The sequence below is a fragment of the Eumetopias jubatus genome, unplaced genomic scaffold (genome assembly GCF_037043125.1).
Source record: "Eumetopias jubatus isolate StellerSeaLion01/CBP00866 unplaced genomic scaffold, mEumJub1_p1.0 scaffold_2, whole genome shotgun sequence".
Classification (NCBI taxonomy): domain Eukaryota; kingdom Metazoa; phylum Chordata; class Mammalia; order Carnivora; family Otariidae; genus Eumetopias; species Eumetopias jubatus.
In genome coordinates, this window is record NW_028274808.1 from 38,478,723 (window position 1) to 38,502,476 (window position 23,754).

The window sequence follows — 23,754 nt, forward strand, 5'->3', positions numbered from 1 at the left end:
AGCAGGAATCCCGAGGGTCGCGCGCCGCGGTGAGGGGCAGGCAACCAGTGCCCTCGAAGCACAGCATCAGCCTCCACAGCGCTCCGCCAGCCCGAGGTAACGGCTCCTCGCCCGCCAGGGAGCGCCTCGGTCCGTCCCAGGCGCCCCCGACCCCGGGCAGGTGACGCGGCTCCCCGCCCCTCGTGATCCCCGCCCGGCGCACGCCCGGCGCGCGGGTGCCAGGCGAGCGATTAAACGGCGGGAGGGGTGGGGATGGGACGCGAGGGGTCACGTCAAAACGGCGTAGACAAAGGGCGGGCGCGCGCACGTCTTTACGCACGCCTCGGCCGGCGGCGGCGGCGGCCAAGGGCGGGAGGGATCGGCCACGGAGGGATTGGGAGCCCCGGAGCCTCGCGGTCGGTGAGTATGACCGCGTTCCCGCCGGTCCTGAAGGTCACTGGCCCCAGGGGAGCCGACAGCGGGCCCCGGGGTTCGGGGCCGGCACCCCGCGAGCGGCCTGCGGTCTGGGAACCCCGTCCCTACGCCGCTCCGGCGTCAGGAGACACCATTGCCGCTTCCTGGGGTTTCCCGGCCCGTCGGAACGTTCCGCCCCCTCGGCCGCAGTGGAACAGTCCGCGCCCCTCCCCGGGCGAGCTCGCCGCGCCACCCTCGGGTCCCGCCGCAGCGCCCCGGAGGCCGGTGTCGGGTGGCTCCCGCCACTCCCCTGCTCGGTCCGGTCCCCCTCCGGCTGGGCTCTCCGGGCTTCTCCGGGCTTCTCCCCGTATCCCAGGTGCTCCGCAGCCTGCCCTCCCCAAGCGTGGAGGAGTGGAGCTTGGGAGGGCTGAGGGGGTATTAGAGATCACGAGGAGGCGCCTTCTCCTGTAATTTCTTTTCTTATGTCCTTTGGCTTCGCTGGGATGTAGATTTTCCTCGCTTGTTCTCCAGAGGGACCCATTTTTCTTTCTTTAGAATTTCTTAACCCCCGAGATCCCTTATCTTTCCGTTTTGATTTCACGCCCTGCATGGCATCCTCCTACCAGAGGGTCTTGTTTATTTACTCACTTCGTTTCACGTAGGATTTTAACTTTTGCAGTTTCAAAGTTAGAGAAAACGTACTGTAGGAAACATACGGTATTATTCTGTGGAAATAAGTTCCATACTGTACTAGATATAAGTGCCTCTCACTGCTCATGCCCTCAGTGCCATGGATCTTCTCAGTGATAACCTTCTTGACAGCATTTCCTTTCTGGTTCATTTTCCTTAATTTTGACTGAACTTTGAGTGCCTCTGCTTAGTTTCATCTCCTGTAGATTCTATCTCAACCCAAAGGAAATGGTGTGAAAGCAGTTATCCGTATGCCAGAGACTGTAGAAATGAGTCCTGTAATAATGCCAGTCTGGTATTCTCTTCTAACTTTGATAGTGTTTTTTGTTTGTTTTTTTTACAACTTTGTATTATGGAGATTTTCAGACATAGACAAATAAATAAAATAGTGAGCCAGCATGTATCCATCATCCAGCCTCAACAATTGATCTTCAGGTTAAGCCTGTCCCATCCATGTCCCCCTTCCCTAAGCTCTGGGATAAATCCTTGATGTCAAAAGGAGCTTGAGATTCAAAATAAAAATCGTACTGTTGTATAAAATCATAATGTACTTTTTTGGGACATACCTACTCTTGGAAGTTCTTCAACTAAGAAATACGTAATAGCATTGGAGAAGGGCCAGAAAAGGACACCTAAAATGATCAAAGTGCCGGAGGACAGGTTGAAACAAAAAAGTCTTCAGATGTAGATGAGAACTTCCAGGTCATCTTTCTAACTTTTTCTTTTCTTTTAATTTTTTTTATTTATTTGACAGCGAGAGAGATAGCGAGAGAGGGAACACAAGCAGGAGGAGTGGGAGAGGGAGAAGCAGGCTTCCTGCAGAGCAGGGAGCAGGACCCTGGGATCATGACCTGAGCCGAAAGCAGACACTTAACGGCTGAGCCACCCAGGCGCCCCTAACTTTTTCATTTTTAATGCACCCTCAGGGTCCATAGATGTTCAGAGACTTGTCCAGATCAACCGGGAGTAAGAGTCCAAAGAGGCTGGAAACCTCTCCCAACTCCACATTCAGTCTTTTTTCTCCTTTACCATAGTACTGCCTTTAAGTTGTTTCTTTCAGGAAAGGGAAGTGTGTGGGAGGGCTATAATGAAGACTTTTACAGTGAAAGGTTTGGATGGGTTCATAGGAACTTTCCCATCAAATTCTGGAATAATAAAACTAGGGGTTATGTCTTAAAATATTTCTTAAGCCAGATAGGGGACAAATGAGAAATTCTAATCACAGCTTTTAGTAAACATGGGAAAATTGTGACCTTAGAAGGGGAATACCAGACTGAGAAGAATTATAAACTTTAACAGATGTAGATAACATTCACAGCTATTTAAGAAAGAGTAACTAAAGATTTGGCATGCACTTCTGAAGTTTTGCTCTTGATAGCAGAGAGAATAGTAGCCTTCCATAGAACATCCTTTCTTGCCATTAAACGGATAAAAATCCTAGGCTGGATGTAACATGGATTAGGTGTTTGCTTTCTTTTTTGTTGTTGTTTTTTTTGTTTTTTTTACAAAACATAGTATGTATTTCTTAGCACATTTTGTGCTTGTTAGGTTTCCTTATCTCAGGAAAGACAGGTAAATTCAGTACTTGTACCGCAGTCTTCGCCCTTAAAATTGGAGGGGATATTGTACCTCCAAGGAATGCTGTGAGCAAAGGAATCTTTGTATATAGAGTTCATCGAGTTTGCTTTTAAGTTTGGTTTATATGATGTAACATAGTTGTTCATAAATTATTTTCAGGATGGGCTTTTGTTAACTTATGACTTAAATACAGTGGTCGACACATGCATCCAGCTTATAGAAATAACTGCTGAGATAACAGCGTCGGGGTGTCTTGGTAAATCATTACCCTACAGACATGGGTGCAGGGAGAACTTTTATATTTTGTGTGGGTTTTGTGTTTTTTTTGTTTTTTTGTTTTTTTAGAGAGAGAGGGAGAAGGGGGGGAGAGAATCTTAAGCAAGCTCCACACCAAGTGCAGAGCCTTACACTCAGGACCCTGAGATCATGACCTGAGCCGAAATCAAGAGTCAGCACTTAACCGACTGAGTCACCCACCCCTTGTGTGGGTTTTTTTTTGTGTGTTTGTGGTATCGGAAATTTCTGAGTACAGTGGTTAGCTAGGATTCTAGCCTGGTAACTGGTTTCTGCTGAAGAAATAAACCACTTATCTGTAATGCACATCACAAAATGTTACCTTTTTAAAAAATCTCTTGCTTTCTGGAGCCAGAAGCTGAGATTATTTGATCCTGGTTGAACTGTACTACAAAAGTGTTTTTTTCAAGTAAAGTAGAACCTCATTATGGAGTGGCATTTACGTCTTTCTGTATAATTATGCTCAGGGGAGGACTTGACCAAATATCATCAATTCCATGTATCACTAAACTGCAAAATACTTACGATAGCATGATGAATGCTTTTTAAAAGCACCGAGTTTTAGAGTTAGTAGGAATGTTATAAAGCTTGCAGTTTTTCCTAACTCCTTTAAAGGTACTCTCTGTCCTGTAAAACATGCATACTTTTGCACCTGCCATCCAGTCACAGGGCATTGTCTCCTTTCTTTGGGCACTCTTTTAGTTTGCCTTGTGTTTGCTTTGTACCTCCTTTTAAACTATAACCCCAAGATCTGCAATATTAGAATAATGCTTTGTAAAAAGTAGGAGCATAATAAATTTTTGTTGACCTTTTGAATTAAAATACCAAAAAACTGATGAGGAAATTGAAATCCAGGGAAGCTGAATGACTTAACAGACCAGATAGTAACAAAGCTATGCCTGAATTCTTACCTAAGGAGACTCCTGAGTTCCAATTCTAAGCTCCTTTATGGTATCATTTTCTTCACACAGCAGAGGAATGGGGAGGGAAAAAATATTTATGTATGTTTTTTTCTTTACCAGTTACACATATTTTATTTTCAGGGTCTGCTTTAAAAGTTTTTGATCAGGGGCGCCTGGGTGGCTCAGTCAGTTAAGCTTCCGGCTCTTGATCTCAGCACAGGTCTTGATCTCAGAATTGTGAATTCGAGCCCTGTGTTGGGCTCCATGCTGGGTGTGGAGCCTACTTAAATAAAATAAATAAAAAATAAACGTTTTTGATCAGTGCTGTCCAATAGAAATACAATACATACCATACATATGATTTACATTTTGTAACTAGCCACTTTTATTTTTTTTATTTTTTTTTTTCACCAAGTATTTATTTGTCAGAGAGAGCACAAGCAGGGGGAGCAGCAGGCAGAGAAAGAAGCAGGCTTCCCACTGAGCAAGGAGCCTGATGCGGAACTTGATCCTGGGACTCTGGGATCGTGACCTGAGCCGAAGGTAGATGCTTAACCAGCTGAGCCACCCAGGCATCCCGTGTAAGAGCCACTTTTTAAAAAGTACAAAGAAACACACGAAAACAATTTTAATTGTGTATTTAATCCAAATTGTCCAGAATATCACTTCAACATGTAATCAATATACAGATTATTAATGAGGTCTTTTACATTCAGTTTTTCAGAGAACATTTAAATCCAGTGTGTATCTTATTTACATTTACAGCATATTTCAATTTGGACTTCCCACATTTCAAGTGCTCAAGAGTTATATGTGGTTAGTGGCTGCTGTGTTGGACAACAGAATCACTGTCAGCTGAGCATAAAGATAAAGGAGCATTTTAGGCTCTTAGTAATAAATTCTGAGATTAAAATAGTTTGTGGTTGTATTCATTGTTTTTTTTTTGTTTCTTAGTGATTTTTCTTTGCATAGTTAGGATTGTTTCAAGTTTGTAGAAAGTTGAACAGAGAAGTCTGATGGTCCACAAATTTTTTACCTTTGTGATTAAATGCTCTCTCTCTCTCTCTCTCTTTTGGTCTGTGGGATCAATCTTCTCTCTCTCTCTCTCTCTTTTTAACCATCTTGACCATTTTTAAGTGTGTAGTCCAGTAATAATGCTTTCTCATTTTAACACTATTTAGTCATTGGGGGGAAAAAGCTTGATTTAAAAAAAAAATAGTAACAAAACTAAGTAATAAAATAACCTAATAAAAAATAGGTAAAGATTTGAACACTTCACGAAAGAAGATAGATGGATGGTGAATAAGCAAACAAGATGCTCATTATCATTGGTCATTGGGGAAATGCAAACTAAAACTATGAGATACCACTTCACATCGATTAGTGTGTCTAAAATTAAAAAGACTGATCCTATCAAGTGGCAGTAAGGTTGTAGAGCAAATGGAACTTTTATACGCTGCTGGTGAGGATGCAAAATGATGGTACAACCAGCTTAGAAAGCAGTTTGGTGGGGCGCCTGGGGGGCTCAGTCGGTTAAGCGTCTGCCTTCGGCTCAGGTCATGATCCCAGGGTCCAGGGATTGAATCCCACGTCGAGCTCCTTGCTTAGTGGGCAGCCTGCTTCTCCCTCTGCCTGCCATTCCTCTGCATGTGCTCTCTCTCTCTCAGATAAATAAAATCTTAAAAAAAAAAAGAAAGCAGTTTGGCAGGTAAACATAGACCTGCTTTAGACTCCGTCATTCCACTCCTAGGTATTTACCCAAGAGAAATTAAAATGTACGTCCATATCAAGACTTGTAGATAGCAGCTTTATTTGTAACAGTCCCAAACTGGAACAATCCAGTTGTTCATCAGTAGGTGAATGCATAAGCGAATGTGGTATATCCATACCTTGGGCTACAGCTCAGCAGTAAAAAGGAATGAACTCGTGACAGGTGCAGCAATATGAATGATTCTCAGAATAATGGTGCTGAGTGAAATAAGCCAGACAAAAGATTAAAAAAAAAAAAAAAAGGCCAGAAAGTTGCTTCCAATTACATATACAGTACTTAAATGTAAAAACACCATCTCTGAGATGGAGCTCGCAGAGCAGCATTCAGGTTGGGTAATGAAATGTCTTGGGTCTTAAAAACCCCAGAAAGTTAAATTGTCCTTTCTTAGGCTGATTGCCCCTGAATATCAAAATATCCTGTGTCCTTTGTCCTTTTTTTCTTTTTCAGCTTCGAAGACTTCATGTTGCTGTGGGGGAACTTGGTACCAGGTTTCTTACTACCCAGTTCCAACTCAAGTTAGTCCTTTGTAGGCAAGGAGAAAGGTACGTAAGGTCAGAGTGACCTTAGCTAAGATCAAGACCCCCAAACTGACCCTGTTACTGTCGTCTTTCTGGTGAGTTGAGTTACCCTTTAGCTTACTGTATCTTGACTTTGTCTTGAACCATTTATTTTATCTAGCATTGATGTCAGCTCAATGTATAGTCTTGATTTTTTAGCACTTCAGGTTCACTTCAACCTCTTAGCTCTGAGTGCTGCCCTGTTTCTTTGGAAACACTGTGTACTTCCTCCTAAGTACCAGCATTCCATTCAAGCAAATTTCTTATACTCCACTACTCTGATACACTTGACATTCAGTTCACCCAGCACTATTACCTATTCAAAATGGTAAATAAAATTTTAAAGGTAGCAAAAAAGATAAAGTGACCTGCCCTCACACTCCTAGAGGCAGCACCTGTAGCCATTCTTGTATCTTTCCAGAGATCTGTATCTTTGCAAATACATATAAACTGTATATATTTTTCCTTTTCCTCCCTCTCAATTGGTATTTACTGTGGACATTGTTCTGCATCTAACTGGTAGATTGTTTCTTTATCAGTGCACAAGTAAATGTCTTTTTTCATTTAACAGATGAATAGCATTCCATTGTGTGTTCTGTTAATTGTGGACATTGATGTTTCTTTGGATATTACAAAACAGTGCCGCAGTCAGTAACCGTGCACGTACATCGTCTTGTATGTGCATCAGTACAGGGTTCTCAGCCTCAGCACCATCGTCATTTGGGGCTGGATAATTCTTTGCCATCAGAGGTGACCTACGTATTACAGGATGTTTAGCAGTACCCCTGTCGTCTTTGTACTCGTTGCCAGTAGCCCCCCATCCCAAGTCCTGACAGCTAACAAAGTCTACAAACATTACCAAACGGTAGGGGGAGTGTTGGGGGAGAGGGGAGAGGTTGGGGGGCAAATGGCCCCTGGTTGAAAACTACTGTTCTAATTTACCTGTTTTTTGTTCGTTTGTTTTTTCTTTTTTTAGAGAGAGTGTGTGCAAGCAGGGAAGGGCAGAGAGAGAAGGAGAGAGAGAATCTTAAGCAGGCTACACGCCCATCATGGAGCCTGACGGGGGGGGGGGGGGCTCAATCTCAGGACTCTGAGATCATGACCTGAGCCGAAATCAAGAGTCGGATGGTCAACTGACTGGGCCACTCAAGCACCCCTCTAGTTTATCTTTAGGATACCTTTTTAGAGGTAGGATTGCTGGAGCTAAGGTTACGTGCATTTAAAATTCTGATGGCTGGGGCGCCTGGGTGGCTCGGTCAGTTAAGCGTCTGCCTTCGGCTCAGGTCATGATCCCAGGGTCCTGGGATCGAGCACCTGCATCCGGCTCCCTGCTCAGCAGGAAGCCTGCTTCTCCCTCTCCCACTCCCCCTGCTTGTGTTCCCTCTCTCACTGTCAAATAAATAAAATCTTAAAAAAGTAAAATAAAATTCTGATGGCCTTTACTGAGTTGTTCTCTAAAGAGGTTGTACCATTTTTATGCTCTAGCCAGCAGTATTTGAGACTATTTTCTCATTGTCACCAGTATGGTGGTTTATAAAATAATTTTTTTGCCATCTCACTAGTTTTAATTAACATTTATGTGCTTTACAACTAACCTTTTTATTGAGCACCTAGTGCTTGTTAGGCATGTAGTATTTTTTGGCCTGTGGGTTTTGTGACATACTTTGAAATGCTTTCCTCTCTATCTAGCTCTCTTAAAGTTTGGTATTTAGAACTGAAGACGGGGCCCTGGATGGCTCAGTCAGTTGAGCGGCTGACTCTTGATTTTGGCTCAGGTCATGATCTCAGGGTCCTGGGATTGAGCCCCATGTTAGACTCTGGGCTCAGCAGGGAGTCTGAGGTTCTCTCTCTCTCCCTGTGCCCCGCCCCCCACTCACAGATGTGCTCTCGCTCTCTTTTGTGCATGCGCATGCTCTCTCTAAAATCGATAAATCTTTAAAGAAAAAAACTGAAGACAATACCCTGGGTTTCTTCTGATCCCAATGGAATGATGGTACACACCATTTATTGAAATCTAATATGTGACAGACATTGTGCTTGGTGTGCTTAAAAAAATGCATTATCCCTCTGTTGCCTAAGCATTTATGTTTAATGAAATGTTTTATTTTCTTTCTTTGAGTTGGTATGTGACATCTCTCTAGACATATTCTGGTAGTCATGGTCTCCTGAAGTAGGATGTGTCACAGAGAGCTAGCTGAAAAGAAATGCAATTGGCCCTTGAACAACATAGGCTTTAAAGACTCCGATTCCCTGTACAGTCTAAAATCTGTGTGTAACTTTTTTTTTTAATTTTTTTATTCTTTTAATCACCATACATTACATCATTAGTTCTTGATGTAGTGTTCCATGATTCATTGTGCGTAACACCCAGTGCTCCACGCAGAATGTGCCCTCTTTAATACCCATCACCAGACTAACCCATCCCCCCACCCTCCTCCCCTCTAGAACCCTCAGTTTGTTTTTCAGAGTCCATCATCTCTCATGGTTTGTCTTCCCCTCCGACTTACTCCCCTTCATTCTTCCCCTCCTGCTATCTTCTTCTTTTTCTTTTTTCTTAACATATGTTGCATTATTTGTTTCAGAAGTACAGATCTGTGATTCAACAGTCTTGCACAATTCACAGTGCTCACCATAACACATACCCTCCCCAATGTCTATCACCCAGCCACCCCATCCCTCCCACCCCCCACCATTCCAGCAACACTCAGTTTGTTTCCTGAGATTAAGAATTTCTCGTATCAGTGAGGTCATATGATACATGTCTTTCTCTGATTGACTCATTTCACTCAGCATTAACACCCTCCAGTTCCATCCACGTTGTTGCAAATGGCAAGATCTCATTCCTTTTGATGGCTGCATAATATTCCATTGTGTATATATACCACATCTTCTTTTTCCATTCATCTGTCGATGGACATCTTGGCTCTTTCCACAGTTTGGCTATTGTGGACATTGCTGCTATAAACATTGGGGTGCACGTACCCCTTCGGATCCCTACATTTGTGTCTTTGTGGTAAATACCCAGTAGTGCAATTGCTGGAAAATCTGCGTGTAACTTTTAACCTTCCTGAAACTTAACTAATTGCCTACTGTTGACTGGAAGCCTTACCGATACGGACGATTAGGTTAACACGTATTTTGTGTGTATGTATCATATGCTGTGTTCTTATAAAAAAGTAAGCTAGAAAAAGAAAATGTTACTAAGAAAATCATAACAAGGGATGCCTGGGTGGCTCATTTGGTTGGTTAAGTGTCTGACTCTTAGTTTCGGCTCAGGTCATGATCTCAGGGTTGTGAGATCGAGCCCTGCATTGGACTCTGCACTGAGCATGGAGTCTGAGATTCTCTCCCTTTCCCTCTCCTTCCCCCTCTGCCCCTCTGCTCCCTTGTTTGCACATGCGTGCGTGCACGAACTCTGCCTCAAAATAAATATAATTTTTAAAAAATCATAAGGAAGAGAAAATACATTTATGGTACTGTGGTTATCAAAAAAATCCATATATAAGTGGACCTGCACAGTTAAACCTGTACTGCTGTTCAAGGGTCAACTATATTTGATTCTTCAGTTAGAATCATAGTAGTCCCTGTCTTGTGATTGGGTCAGAATTGGTTTAGATGACCTGATTTAAATGGAGTTCCCTCTGTTATTTTTTCTTCCAGGATCCTCTTTTTCTTGCTAACAATCATCAGAGTGTAAAATTATGATTTTGTGTATGCTTATTTGCTTAATGCTTGTCTCTAGGCATATTTGTTCACCACTAAATACCACCTAACATAATGTGTGGCACATAGTATGTGCCCAGTGAATATTTGTTGAATGAACGAACTCGTCACTCTGAGAACTGAGGAGCACTGGAAATTGGGTCATTTGGGGGCTTAAAGGCCCAGATGTGCCATTCAGTGGGTTGAAGAGTTTAGTTAGCTTAGTGATGGGCTCTGTCACATTCCCTTCTAAAAGGCTGAGAACGTGGGTTGAAGAGTTTAGTTAGCTTAGTGATGGGCTCTGTCACATTCCCTTCTAAAAGGCTGAGAACTCCTTGGTTCTTAGGTTTTTCTCTGGACCCTTTGGGCTGTTAGGGGAACTTTGGTCCAAGTAACTCTCCATAAGTTTGGCTGAAAGCTGTGGAAATTAAGAGAACGAGCAAATACTACCTCATGCTTATGGAGTCATGGTTATATTCACTTGAAGCAAAGTGATATCCTCTCCTAAATGAGCAGTTATCTGGAAATTGTGGTGTGGTAGAGCTCTGCTGTGACTAATCTTCTGATAATATTTCCAGAGATCAAAGTTTGTGTTAAGGAGGCCTTAAGACACCAGTCTTCTGGCTTTAATGGCCGCTCTGCTAATCCCGCAAGATGTTTGGAACTCTGATAACTGCAGTTGGCTTGCTTTTTCTCTTTACTTCTAAGAATTTATGTGAGGATTGTTTAGCATTGGCCAGATAACTTGTTTGGCTAGGTTACTGTTCTCTCTGTTCTGGAGTCTGGCACTCATGAACATGAACTCAAGGGGTGGGGCAGGACCGTAGAGGGTAGTTCAGTGCCTCTGAGGGGAGAAAGGAGTGGCTGGATCATGGGTTGGCAAACTGTAGGGTCAGATAGTAAGTATTTTAGGCTTTGCTGGCTGTGGTCTCTGTCACAAATTATTCTTTGTTTTTTACAATTCTTTAAAGATGTAAAAACCATTCCTAGCTAATGAGTCTTAGAAAAACAGGCCAAATCCAGATTTGGCCTATGGGCCATGGTTCGCCAACCCCTGAACTAAGTGAGGAAATTAGTTTATAGCAATAACATGTTTAATGTTTGGGGGACATGAACCCAGAATAACCTTGGGAATTCTCAGTTGATTGTGATTCGAAGAAAAGAGATCTAAACTCTGGCATGGGAAGTCACAGTGACCCCAGTGTCCGTCATCTTGAGAACATGGAAATCAGGGTAACCATAGCTAGTGGGACGGAGGGATTTTGCTGCTGCTTTTCCACGGGAATGCTGGACAAGGGGGATAGGAATGGAAGAGTGGGACAGAGATGTGGCCCGAGAATTAGGCTGGAATTAAACAGGTTTAAAGAATACAGTGACTCAGCAAATTAAGTCTCAGAAATATTTCTAATTTCCTCAACCTCTGCTGGGATGTCGTTAGAAATCTGGCATGTAGAGTCGGTTTGGCCAGTTTATAAAAATGAAAGGGCAGGTTTGTACCTTGGATTCTGAGAACACCAAATTCTGATACATGAATCCAGATTGGCCTTGTGGTTTTTCTCTGACCGCAAGAAGTTCTGTAGAGCAGGCCTGGCATGAAGGAAGTGTTAATTTATTTCAGGGTAGTTTGGAGTTAGGAGGCCATAGTGGTTAAAGAGCATGGGCTGTGAGACAGATCCCCTGCTCCAAATTCCTACTCTGCTACTTAGTAGCTGTGTCATTCTGGGTAATTTACTTAATCCTCTGAGCCTTGATTTCTTCATCCTGTATCAAATAGCAATGGTAGTAAGAACTCCACCATAGGCTTGTGAGACTTAGGTGAGGGTCAGATATGTAAAATGTTATGGGAGCTCAGGGTCTTTCGTGTTGTTAGTATTCAATAAACGTTAGCAGTGATGATGATCATGTGAAATTGGAAGAACTGGAGGATCCAAAATAGGAACTAGTATTTGTGACTCAGTGCCACGGAATAGCATGTCATTTTGATTTAATCACTAAATGCATGGGAATGTAATGGGAGCAATACTGGGTTAGGAGTCCGAAGAACTGGATCTGTCTCTGTCTGCCTTTGTTTCCTAATTGGTAAAACGGAAATAATACTGTTGACAGGTTATGAAAGAACCTGTGAAAGAGGCTCTACGAGTTCTAAAAAGGCACTGGACAAAATTTAAGGTAAAGGTAGTAACCTTATTTGTTCAATTTCTCAACTTTCTATAAATGTATAGGAGCGGAGCCAGAAGGTGATTGGTGTGAAGCCACAGAGTTTGCCAGAGATTTGAAAGGACGTTCCCAAGTGCAGGACTTGCATTAGTAACTTGTGGTTAGGGATAAGTAATATAAAATTGAAATACTTTTGTAAGGTATTTAAAGTAGTGTAGTTCACGAGTGGCTATGTTAATTTGAAAAAGCCAATTTGAAAATACGATTCAGACTAAGCCACCCTGGCGCCCCTATGGTATAGTCTTAAAGTTGAAACTATGCACCTATAAAGAGAGGGAGCCCTGCATGTGCTGATGAAGTACTCTTCCAAGATATGGTAAGCTAGAGACACAAACCCAAAATGCAAGTTGAAGAACAGCGTGCAGAATATGGCATTATTGTTGCCAGGGTGAGGGGGTGAGTAGTAAAGATAAGTTAGGATTTCCTCATATAAGGACAGAACAGGTTGGGGAGAATATGAAGCTGGTAACATGGCTGCATGTGCAGGCTGCAGAACTCTGGGTAGCTGGGGACAAGTAGGGAAATCTACTTTTTGTATTATAGATGAAATGTGGCATATATCCGTATATGATGGGTCTTTTGTCCAAACTTCTAAAATGTGGCATATATCCATATATTTTCTCTTCAAAAACTTGGCCACAGATGGTATCGTTGGAATCGAAAGCTATACGAAACATCTCCGTTTGCTTCCCGCCTCTGCGTCTGCCAGACGCCTACCTGTTGCTGTGCCTGTTCCCTTTGACCTTGATGACTCAAGAAGCTGGCACTGACTCTAGGCTTACTCTAAAACAGCCCCCCCCCCCAAAGCATATTGATGTTTCTCCTCCTGATTTGTGTGACTGATGGTGTTTCTGTTTCCACCCCCAGCTTTGGCAGCATGTGAGCAACTTCTTGCCAAGAACCCAGGTCACCGCTGAGAAGGGGGCCTTAGGGAGAAGACTGTCCAGAGGAAACCAATGCCAGACACGTCTGGAGTTACGCTCAGCGCAGGCAGCATGAGACATTCTGTGCCAGCCCCTGGGTCCTGCTGGCAAAGACTGTAGCTCTCCAGATTGGAGGGTCCTGGAAGCAGCATGCACCAGGAACCTCTCTAGAGGAAGAATGGGGCCAGATGTGAACTCTCTACAATGAACACAGTTTTCAGCTTATGAAGGAGTTTTAAGTAAAACAATTATTTAACTTCCACATATTCAAGTTCAATAGCCTTCTGTGTGAAGGCCAGCAGTCACCCCCCTCCACAGAAGTTATCAGGATTGTTCTGGCACCAAGTTGAACTCTTCTTGGTACTTCTGGCAATGACGGATGTTCAGGACAGATTTATTTGCTAAATGCTCTTGACCAGGAAAGAAAAAGTAAAACTTGTGGAAGGAGCGGAAGGGTAGCAGAGCAGAGATCCCTCCCTCACTACTCACTTTCACAGAAACTCTGCCTGGATTCAGATGCTTGTACTGAAGATTGGTCCCGCCTCACTCACCTCCAAAGTCCATCGGTTCTGGGGAGAGCTGGTGTTTTTGGGCTGCCCCCTGTGGCCCTTTTTACTGTCCTTCTGCCCCCAGGCAGTCGAATGATGTGAACGTGGAACGGGGTTTGCTATCCTATGGGGACTCGCTGTCTTTCCCAGGCCGGTGCTAACTGACAGGACCATCTGAAGACGGTGGTTTGTTCTTGGGGTGGAAAGCGCTGGCCTTGCCTGGATCTTCCACCATGTTCCTGTTGCTGCCTTTTGATAGCCTGATTGTCAACCTTCTGGGCATCTCCCTGACTGTCCTCTTCACCCTCCTCCTTGTTTTCATCATAGTCCCTGCCATTTTTGGAGTCTCCTTTGGCATACGAAAGCTCTACATGAAAACTTTGTTAAAAATCTTTGCGGTAAGTTGTGCTGTTTACAAATGGTTGCTGCACGGAGGATGGAAGAAATGCTGTTATTAGTAAAGAGTTTTTCTTACCTGGCAGATGATTCTCTCTTTATTGCATACAGAGAAAATTGGGAGAATGGGAAGTAGCATTTTTCGTAAAAAAAAAAAAAACTTCCCTAAATGTGTACTTGTGAAAGCCTTTAGCAGACTTTCTTTTCGAGCTAAGGTCCTTGTATGCTTGATTCTTCTGAGCAAGGGAACCTATTCCATAACTCCACACCTTGCCTATTTATAATTTCAAAGAGAGGGGCTTAGAATTTAAGAAAAAAATCACTGCCAGACTCTGCCTCTGCTTATGTAACAGATAATGAAACACGGAGCTGCTGCTCACATACTCCCTCACTAATAAGTTTGAGAGAGACTTTTCTCTTGTTTAGACATAAATATCTTAAATAGATTCTTGCATTTCAGACAGAAGAAATTAACAGGGCAGGGCATTTGGTGAATTGTTTTATCTTCTTAAAGACAGAGGAGAAGGACAATCAATTTCTTAACATGTGTCAGAACTTAGCTAATTATACCGCTGAACAAAACTGGCCACAGTGTAAAGGAACCGTTCCTGGAAGTTGATTCTTGCCACAGGACTTTTAATATCTATCCAAAGACTTGGTACTTTATTAGCAATATCTGTGTTCAGTAGTCAGCAAATCTTCAGTCATTTTTGTTCATAGCTGAGACCATTTGAGAAGTCAAAAATTTGAGAAGTTACTTATTCATATACTATCTTATGGTTCAGAATAGATTCATTCATTTTTCTTTGGTTCCTTGTAATTCTTCAGTGGACAGGGTATCTACATTTTGTCAGTGAAAAAATAGAGACTCTGAAAGATTAAGTGAGCTGTATGAAATGTTACTTTATGGTGGGAAATATTTTTTATGTGTCTTATTGAATATTGGGTTTGGGTATTTAATATTCCTGTAAGAATGTGATTTTTGTCACATTTAAGAGTGGCATTTCTTATATTCACAGTGTTGTACAGCCATCACCTCTGCCTAGTTCCCTAACGCTTTCATCACTGCAGAGGGAAACCCCACACTCATGAAGCAATTGCCCTCCATTCCCCCCCACCCCCACCACCATGAGTTTATTATGTTCCAGCTTTGGATTTGCCTATGCTGGATATTCCATGTTCGTGGAATCATATAAAATGTGCTCTCTTATGACCGTCTTCTTTCATTTAGTGTAGTTTTGAGATTCATCCACATTATAACATATTTCAGTACTTTTTTTAATGGCTGAATAGTATTGTGTGTCTGTACCATGATTTGCTTATCCATTTATCCAGTGGTGGACATGGCTGGGCTGTTTCCACCTTCTGGCTGTTGTCAGTAGTGTTGCTAGAGTGTACCTGTTTGTGTTTGAGTGCCTGTTTTCCATAGTATGATTTTTGAGCCCTACGGATGGTCTCTGAGGTTATCTAGTTCCTTGCTACTTGGGGAGTAGTATGGATGCCAGCAGCTTGAGTGTCACCTAAGAGCTGTTTAGAAATGGAAGTCTCAGGCCCACTCCACACCTGCTAAATTAGAATCTGCATTGCCGCAAGATCCAGGCAATTCATATGCACACTGAAGTTTGAGAAGTGGTGATCTAGTCAGTCTTTGGACCAGCTACTTTGCTTATGTGTAGTATTTATTTTAATTAATCAGGAAATGTAATTTTCTTAAATGTCAGTCCAAGAAAATCTTCATTAGAGCCCAGGATTCCTGTGGACGGTATAACTTACTACTCATGCCCTTTTGCCACTCTGGAAAACCAGTTAGAGGGTCAGTAGAACAGCTGGTAAACTTTTAGGAGACAACATTGAGTGTTGGCTAGCTTTCATTCAACTTTAGAAGCAAGTGGTTATTAACTCATAGATCTGTGGAAATCCTTATTTTTAAAACATAGAAATCATAGAGTTATCAGCCTTTTGAGTTATTCTGTAGTAACTAAAATTTTCTAACTTGGATCGCTTTGGGCCACAGAAGGCCTAGAATCCATGCATATTCTCTATTCCATTTTGAATATCTGCCCCCAAGTTAATATTTTAAAGTTCATAGTCAATTAAAATCCCTCTAATTGTGGCTGTATTTTTAAATGTATATTCTTGTGACTTTCATTGTAGATTATAATTGCATAGCTGAAATTCATTAAATATATATTGTTGGGCCAATCCATGGGATAGGTAATATTGGCCCGTCAGAGGCTTTCTTTGCCGACCACATCTTGAAAATCACTAGATTGAGGCACAGTGATTTAGAAGTGATTATGGAAATAATGTGTGTATATTTATGTATGTACCCATTTTTTACCCCAAGATTTAGGATTTCAAAAACTGGATTTACACTTATTTCCTAGAGATGTATACATCAGGCACTAAAAGGGTTCTGGATACTCTGGGTGCTGTCCTGTTAGCTGCATGGATAATTACAACTTGGCTATAAGCTAGAGTCAGGGGTGGGCTAGAAAGGACTGATACCATTCCAGCAAGGTTATAGGTGGCTCTGCAGGAATGTCTGGTCTTTTCTGACTCTATTACTATTCTGAGTTGACCTTTAATGGACAGTAAGAACTGAATGCTATATATATCATCATTAGTATTAGACACAAGTTGGATTTGGCCAAACTGGTTTTGTTTTATTTTATTTTATTTTTTTAAAGATTTTATTTACTTATCAGTCAGAGAGAGCACAAGCAGGGGGAGTGGCAGGTAGAGGGAGAAGCAGGCTCCCCGCTGAGCAAGGAGCCCAACGCAGGACTCCATCCCAGAAGCCTGGGATTATGACCTGAGCCGAAAGCAGACGCTCAACCAACTGAGCCACCCAGATGTCCCACTTGTGGGTGTTTTTTAATAGACTTTTATTTTACCTTTTTTAGCCTCTTCATCCTTCCTAAATCAGGCTGCTATGTATAATTTTGGAGCTGTAGAAAGCTCAGAGATCATCTTAATTCTGTGGGTCTGTCCCCCAACTACACATTTGAATTGCCTGGGGAATTCAGTAAAAGTACTTATTTGGGGGCACCTGGGTGGCCCAGTCAGTTAAGCATCTGCCTTCGGCTCAGGTCATGATCCCGGAGTCCTGGCATCGAGTCCCACATCAGGCTCCCTGCTCAGCGGGGAGTCTGCTTCTCCCTCTGCCCTTCACCCTGCTCGTGCTTGCTCACTCGCTCTCTCAAATGAGTAAATAAAATCTTAAAAAGATAAAATAAAAAATAAAAGTACTTATTTGGGAGCACTAGAATCTCCCCAGAGATTCTGACTTAATTGGTCTGGATGGGTATATTTTTAAAACTCCCGAAGTGATTCTGAGGTCTGCCATCAAAAGGTAGAGTCTGATCGACTTCCTCGTGAATAGGGGGGCCTGCTTTATGACTTGATTCTAACAAATAGAATGTAGTGGACAGGGCGCCTGGGTGGCTCAGATGGTTAAGTGTCTGCCTTCAGCTCAGGTCATGATCCCAGAGTCCTGGGATTGAGTCCCACGTCGGGCTCCCTGCTCAGCGAGGAGCCTGCTTCTCCCTCTGCCTCTGCCCCTCTCTCTCCCTCTCTCTGTCTCTCTTGAATAAATAAATAAAAATCTTAAAAAAAAATGTAGTGGACCCGAATTATACTGTGTAATAGGTGAGATTAGGTTAGAAATGGCAGTATAACTTCTGACTCTTGGGATGCTTGCCCCTGGCACCCAGCCACCATGTTGTGAGGAAGCCCGGGCTATGTGTTAGGTATTCCAACTCGCAGCTCCAGGGAGGCCCTGACAACCAGCATCAACTGCCACACACAGGAGTGAGCAAGTATGAAGAGGATCCCAGTCCTTAGCCTTTGAGCCACCCAGCCAATGTCAGACCTCATGCAACTTGCAGATTCATGAGCAAAATCAATGGTGGTGGTGTTTTAAGCGTCTAAGCTAGGGGATGGTTTGCTATGTAGCAATAGATAACCAGACAAGTAATAGAATATTAAAGAATTTTAAACATTCATTCATGTTTACACAGCTTCTAATACCTTAACATTTTGTATGTGTATTACTTTTCAGTCTTTGGCACTGCATTCATATTTTATGGTTGTGTTAATAGCATGTATATATAGTTTCGTATCCATATTTTCTTTTGGGATTTTTGTCAGCCATTTTTAATAGGTAATCTTCATAAAGATGATTAAAACTGCATATCCTCTTGGTGCATGCCATACCTATCCCTGTGCTTTCGGCAGAACTCAGCAAGCCCTGGCTTAACAGCTAGTTTCCCATAATTAGTGCATCCTGTATAGAAGAACCTCGGTATCCCTGCCAAGGGGAGAATATGGGTGGGTCCGTGTCTTCTCAGTTCCCTGTCCTGGAAGACTTGACTTCGTGTAGGTCCTCTCAGTGCTGAGTTGCAGCAGATATCCGTGTGCAGAGGGCAGCAGTGTTCTTTAAAAGTGTTTTTGTTTTCTTAATGTTTGTGCTTCAGATTTACCCTCAATACAGTGATGATGATAATATTTGGGGTAGAAGTCCTGGGAGTGGCTTTCCACTGGGTTGGGAATGATTTGGAAAAGAAGAAAGTAGAAAGCCTAGAAATAGATGGAAAGAAATGACCTGGGTGATTTTGCCTCATGGGTAGCAAGGGCTCGATCAGTTCAGAGACCGTTGTAAACGTTACAACAATTGTAAACATGATGCTGGAGAGTCCCAGAAAGTGGTAGTTTTGAGGAAATTGAAGAGGCTGTACAGTGGGAGTGGCATGAGTTTTTGAGTCAGTGGTCCTTAGCTTGAAATCCAGGGCTCTTCGATGAGCTCTGAAACTTGACCTTAGTCATCAGACTTTCCCCATGTGCTTCCTCATCTACAGAGTGGAAGTCGTAACCCCTGCTTCATGTGCTTGTAGTGAAAGCGGTCATGTCAACCAGGCATGTCCTCCCTACTCCAGCAAGAAGGGTGACTTTAACAGAACCCTGACGAGCTGAGAGTATGGACTGAAGAAGGTGAGAATATGACTCTGGCAGGGAAGGTGATGGGAAGTAGTTGTAGGTTGTATCTTTTCACATGGAGATCTTGATGGAGAGAAATACTGGGAGTTAAATTGCAGCCCTTAGCGACTGCCTGCTAAGTGCAAGACCTTCTATCAGACTCTGCTGGAGTGAGAACATGGGTACGTTCTGGCTCCTGTTCCTCAAGGTATTTACAGTCTAGTAAGAAAGACAAGTATATGCATAGGTAACTCATTCACAATTGGATGCTAATTCAGATACACCGGGAAAGATGAACTCTGCAGGAATTGGGTAGGTAACATTTCATAGAAGAGTTGGCATTTGAATTGGATCTTAAAAAGGAAAAGCCATTCTAGAAGCACGGGTGAGAAAATACAGTCTTGTTTAGTAACGGTACATAGCCTAGTGGAGCAAAAATATTGGGTGCACGGAGGGAGTGAGGTCGATTATAGAAGCAAATGTTTCTTTAGGCATCGAAAAGCCATTGAAGTTTTTTTGAGCCAGGAAGTGACATGATCAGACTGGCAGCATGTGTCTGGGTGGCTTGAAGGGAGGAAAGAGCAGTTGAATTGCCTTTGCATTAATACAGGCAAGAGAATAAGCTAGAGAGCGAAGGTTCTGACATCACCCGGGAGGCAGCTGTGAAAGAGTCCCCTTTCAGGGGAGGAGCGAGAGGACTTGGTGACAGATGGGAAGCTTGAAAGCTTGGTGAGCAGTGCCACAGGAGGAGGGCCGGAGGGAGGGGAGCACTTTCGGGGTTGGGAGGTGTGCCGCCTTTAATTTGCAACATGCTGGTGAGGGCTGGTCGGACTTGCATGGGAGATGACCAGCAGGCGCTCAGGAATGTGAGGTTGGCACTTCAGTGAAGTGAAGACTTGCAGATCTGCTAGTAGCTACTTAGTGGTCACAGCTGAGGCAGAGAGAGAAAAGAGAGTTGTTCAAAGAGGTAGTGTGTGCAGGGGAATAGAGTTACTAGATGATGAGAGCCTGAATTTTCTAAGGGTCTCGTTCTTGGGGTATACATGGTTAGTTCATGGGACAGTGCAGTGAGGGCTGACTGAGAAGGAGGCAGTTTCTGCTGAGATTAGGTTGCGAAATCCGTTAGATGTGACTTGTGATTAATTCCTAAATTGCAGTGTTCAGAAGAATGAGTAACTAGCAAAAGTACACATTGTACCCTCTGCCTTTCTTGGAGCTGGGCCTGCCTTTCACCTGCCAGGGTCTGCCTTGGTTTAATGTTACCTAAGAGTGCAGCATCGTTAATGCCCTTAACTGGGCTCTTCTCTGTCTAGGAGAAGCTGAGACGAGAATAATTGAGTAATCTGATGCTAACTAGCACGGTAAATGGCATCGCATGTCAGGGGAAGGAGAGGACGGTTATAGGAATGAACTCTGAACCTAGGATTCTCCCTTTATTCTGGATCTTCTGAAAGTAACCACTCAAGAGAAGCCAGCTGGGGAGTTACAAGACATTGCTCCTGTGCAGCGCCCCTTTCCTTCAGTCTTCTCCGCAGGGCCAAAGCAATCCGGTTCACCAATCAGGCTCTCCTCCTGAACAGGCTCTTCCCAGCTAACAGCCAGGTCCCTCCGGCCTTGCGACTGGACAGTTCTCTCCTAAACACAGAAGCATTTTGTAATGTACCTGAAGTGTGAAAAAGCGAAGCTAGATGCACAAAGCAGGAGGGCAAGGCGATGTTGATGGCAGCTCTGCGACAGAGCTAGATGTAGGGTCTCATTTACCCTGTACCTTTCCAGTTAAAACACCTCAGCCATCTTGAATTTTGCAACGAGGCAGTTCTCACAGACTTAAATTCTAGTGCTCAAGAGGCTTGATGTCATATATGAACGGCCTATTGCAGCCTCATCTGAGTATCAGACTTGTCAGTACACAACCACGTTCTTCTGATTCCGTCTATGCCTGCTGTACCAGTGTGGTCTTGGCCACAATGGAAAACCCCAAACTCCAGTTGAGTGGCCTGTGTTTGTATGTCAGGCTTGCTATAAGCTCTCTTGCCCCTATTACCCTCTTCCCTAGATGGAATTCCCAGGCGGAGTCTACCGTCCTCCATTGTAGGCATTTCTTTTACGTTTTTTTCTAGAAAAGATCATCCATGCATAGAGCCAAGAAACATCAGTGCTAAATATCCGAAGTATAGAAAATGGGCTATGTGGGTTTTCTTGCCTTAGACCTCTTCTGAGTGGGTGACTCTAAGCTGTCTTTTTTTCTTAGACAGTGGTGTTTGAAGAAATTTCCAGACGAGGTCAGGTCACTGATTAAACTCATGTCCTGCTTTTGGCTCTGCTGGACCGTCCAGAGCAGTCTTGCTGACACTTGAGTCTCTGCCAGCAGAATCTACGCCAAATGCTTTGGGCTGTGTGGGTTTTGCTGCATCACAGAATGATAGGGTTCTCTCTCACCTTGCGTAACTGTGGAAACAGGTTTGAAAAGACACCTTTTAAAATTTCTATTTCTTTGACTTGCCATGGACATAACTTTTTTTTTTTTTTTTTTTTAGATTTTATTTATTTGACAGAGAGATACACAGCGAAAGAGGAAACACAAGCAGGAGGGAGTGGGAGAGGGAGAAGCAGACTCACCACTGAGCAGGGAGCCCGATGCGGGACTCGATCCCAGGATCCCGGGATCATGACCTGAGCCGAAGGTGCTCAGACGCTTAACGACTGAGCCACCCAGGCGCCCCTGGACATAACTTTTTATGCAGTGATAACATATTCCAGTTAGGGATAAGTGAGCTCGTTTTCACCTCTCATTATGGGATAGTGGGAGAGACCCTGGCTCACTGTAGTTAGATGGGTGTTAAGGAAGAGAGTCTCTAGGAAGAGGCTTCTCTTCTAGATCTCTTCTAGAGTCCATTAGTATTTCAGTCACAGTGAGGACAATTAGGGTGTTTTGCAGTTTCCGAAGTTCTGTCACATATATGATCTCATTTGATCCTAAGCAACCCCGTGAAGCAGGAGGTTGATGTACCATCAGTCCTATTTTGTAGATAGAAAAGAGTGTTGGGATGAGTTGCTTAAGGGACTTAGCATAAGTGTTCAGTTAGATTTTTTTTTTTTTAATCTCCATATGGTGTTTTTGTTTAACACTATGCCCTTCTATATCATGTTGTGGGGTCCTCCTATTACAAGGCTACTCAGAGGTGGATGGACAGTCTAGACATGTATGTTATTTAAATACTCAAAAACTAAAACTGTTGCTTCTGGAATAATTTGGGGGGTAGGCAGCATCAGGTGGTAGGCAGTTGCTGAAAGGATGCTTGATTTTGCTGTTTGTGAATAGCTGCTGTTTGGCAGTGAAGAAGAAACACGAGAGGTCTAGTACCGTCAGCTAGTGATTTCCTTAGGTGCCCTGAAGACAGACTTAGGCAGAGAACCTAGGCCCAAGAAATTTACCCAAGCTTCTTGAGACTCTAGGCCTTTACTGTAGGTGACTCATCTTTTGTTCCTTGTCATCAAGGAGGGGGACTGCTCTAGAAGGAGAAGGCTTTGACTTTCCTTTTAGAGTGAGTGCTTTCTCAGCTACAGTCCCATCTCAGGTGACTGGGATTGAGGCTTTCTTAGAATGGAAATGGAGTCATTTGCTGTATGAAGAAGGATCCCCTTCTATGTGTTGCCGTTTCTCCCCACAGTGGGCCACCTTGAGGATGGAGAGAGGTGCCAAGGAGAAAAACCACCAACTTTACAAGCCCTATACCAATGGTAAGACCGGCTCTTCCTCCTTATCCCGAACAGTCCCTTTGAAACATGTTCCTAAGTGCTTTTAATTCCACACATACTCTTCACTATATCAAAGGGAGGATATGGACTCTGAATATTTTTTAATGATTTTTATTTATTGATTTATTTATTGAGAGAGAGAGTGTGGGCGGGGGGGAGGACCAGAGGGAGAACGAGAAGCAGACTCCGTGCTAAGCACAGAGACCAATGAGGGGTTCGATCCCAGGACCCTGAGATCATGACCTGAGCTGAAACCAAATAATTGTGTGCTTACCTGACTGAGCCACCCAGGCGCCCCTGGACTCTGAGTATTTTTAACATGCTTCCTTCCAGCATGCTGCTTGACATGGATATTCTCGTTTGCAGGAATCATTGCAAAAGATCCCACTTCACTAGAAGAAGAGATCAAAGAAATTCGTCGAAGTGGTAGTAGTAAGGCTCTGGATAATACTCCAGAGTTTGAGCTCTCTGACATTTTCTACTTTTGCCGGAAAGGAATGGAGACCATTATGGATGATGAGGTGACAAAGAGATTCTCAGCAGAGGAATTGGAGTCCTGGAACCTGCTGAGTAGAACCAACTATAACTTCCAGTACATCAGCCTTCGGCTCACCGTCTTATGGGGGTTAGGAGTGCTGATTCGCTATTGCTTCCTTCTGCCACTCAGGTGAGGGCAGGCTGGATGGGGATTAAAGGCCTGGGCTGCTGCTGCTGCCTAAGCCCAAGGCGTGGTTGGCCTCTCTGCATCGCTCTGCTTTGCTTTCCCATTTTAGAAAGGAGCATGGTTTGATTCTGTCACTGGCCAGTCCATCTGACTCTTGGAAGGGTACGCTGGGGTTATCTTTTAAAGGCCCTTGGATTCTCTGCATATCAGACAGAAGTCGTGGGGTTTCTTAAAATCAGACTGCTTGTCTAGATGGCCTAAACAGGGACAGGGAACATGGTGTACTTTCTGGCCACTCTTCCCTGGGCATGGCTGATGCTTTCCTGCAAGCTTGCCGCTCTAATACAGAGGCAATATTGAACTCTTGGTTTTTCTGTACCACG

General features: G+C 43.5%; 1 protein-coding gene across 4 annotated transcripts in view; it reads left to right on the forward strand.

Annotated features, from left to right (window-relative positions):
* The first annotated feature begins 318 nt into the window (after positions 1–318).
* GPAT4 (glycerol-3-phosphate acyltransferase 4) overlaps positions 319–23,754 on the forward strand; it is a 33,397-nt gene continuing 9,961 nt past the window's right edge. The window contains exons 1-5 of one of the 4 annotated variants that reach the window (XM_028124102.1): positions 319–399; positions 6,076–6,241; positions 12,972–13,973; positions 22,620–22,689; positions 23,074–23,374. In XM_028124102.1, coding sequence (XP_027979903.1) covers positions 13,809–13,973; positions 22,620–22,689; positions 23,074–23,374 — 536 coding nt within the window. In that variant the 5' untranslated portion in view covers positions 319–399; positions 6,076–6,241; positions 12,972–13,808. The remainder of the gene's footprint in view (positions 400–6,075; positions 6,242–12,971; positions 13,974–22,619; positions 22,690–23,073; positions 23,375–23,754) is intronic. The other 3 variants (XM_028124101.1, XM_028124104.1, XM_028124103.2) reach the window with 3 other exon arrangements.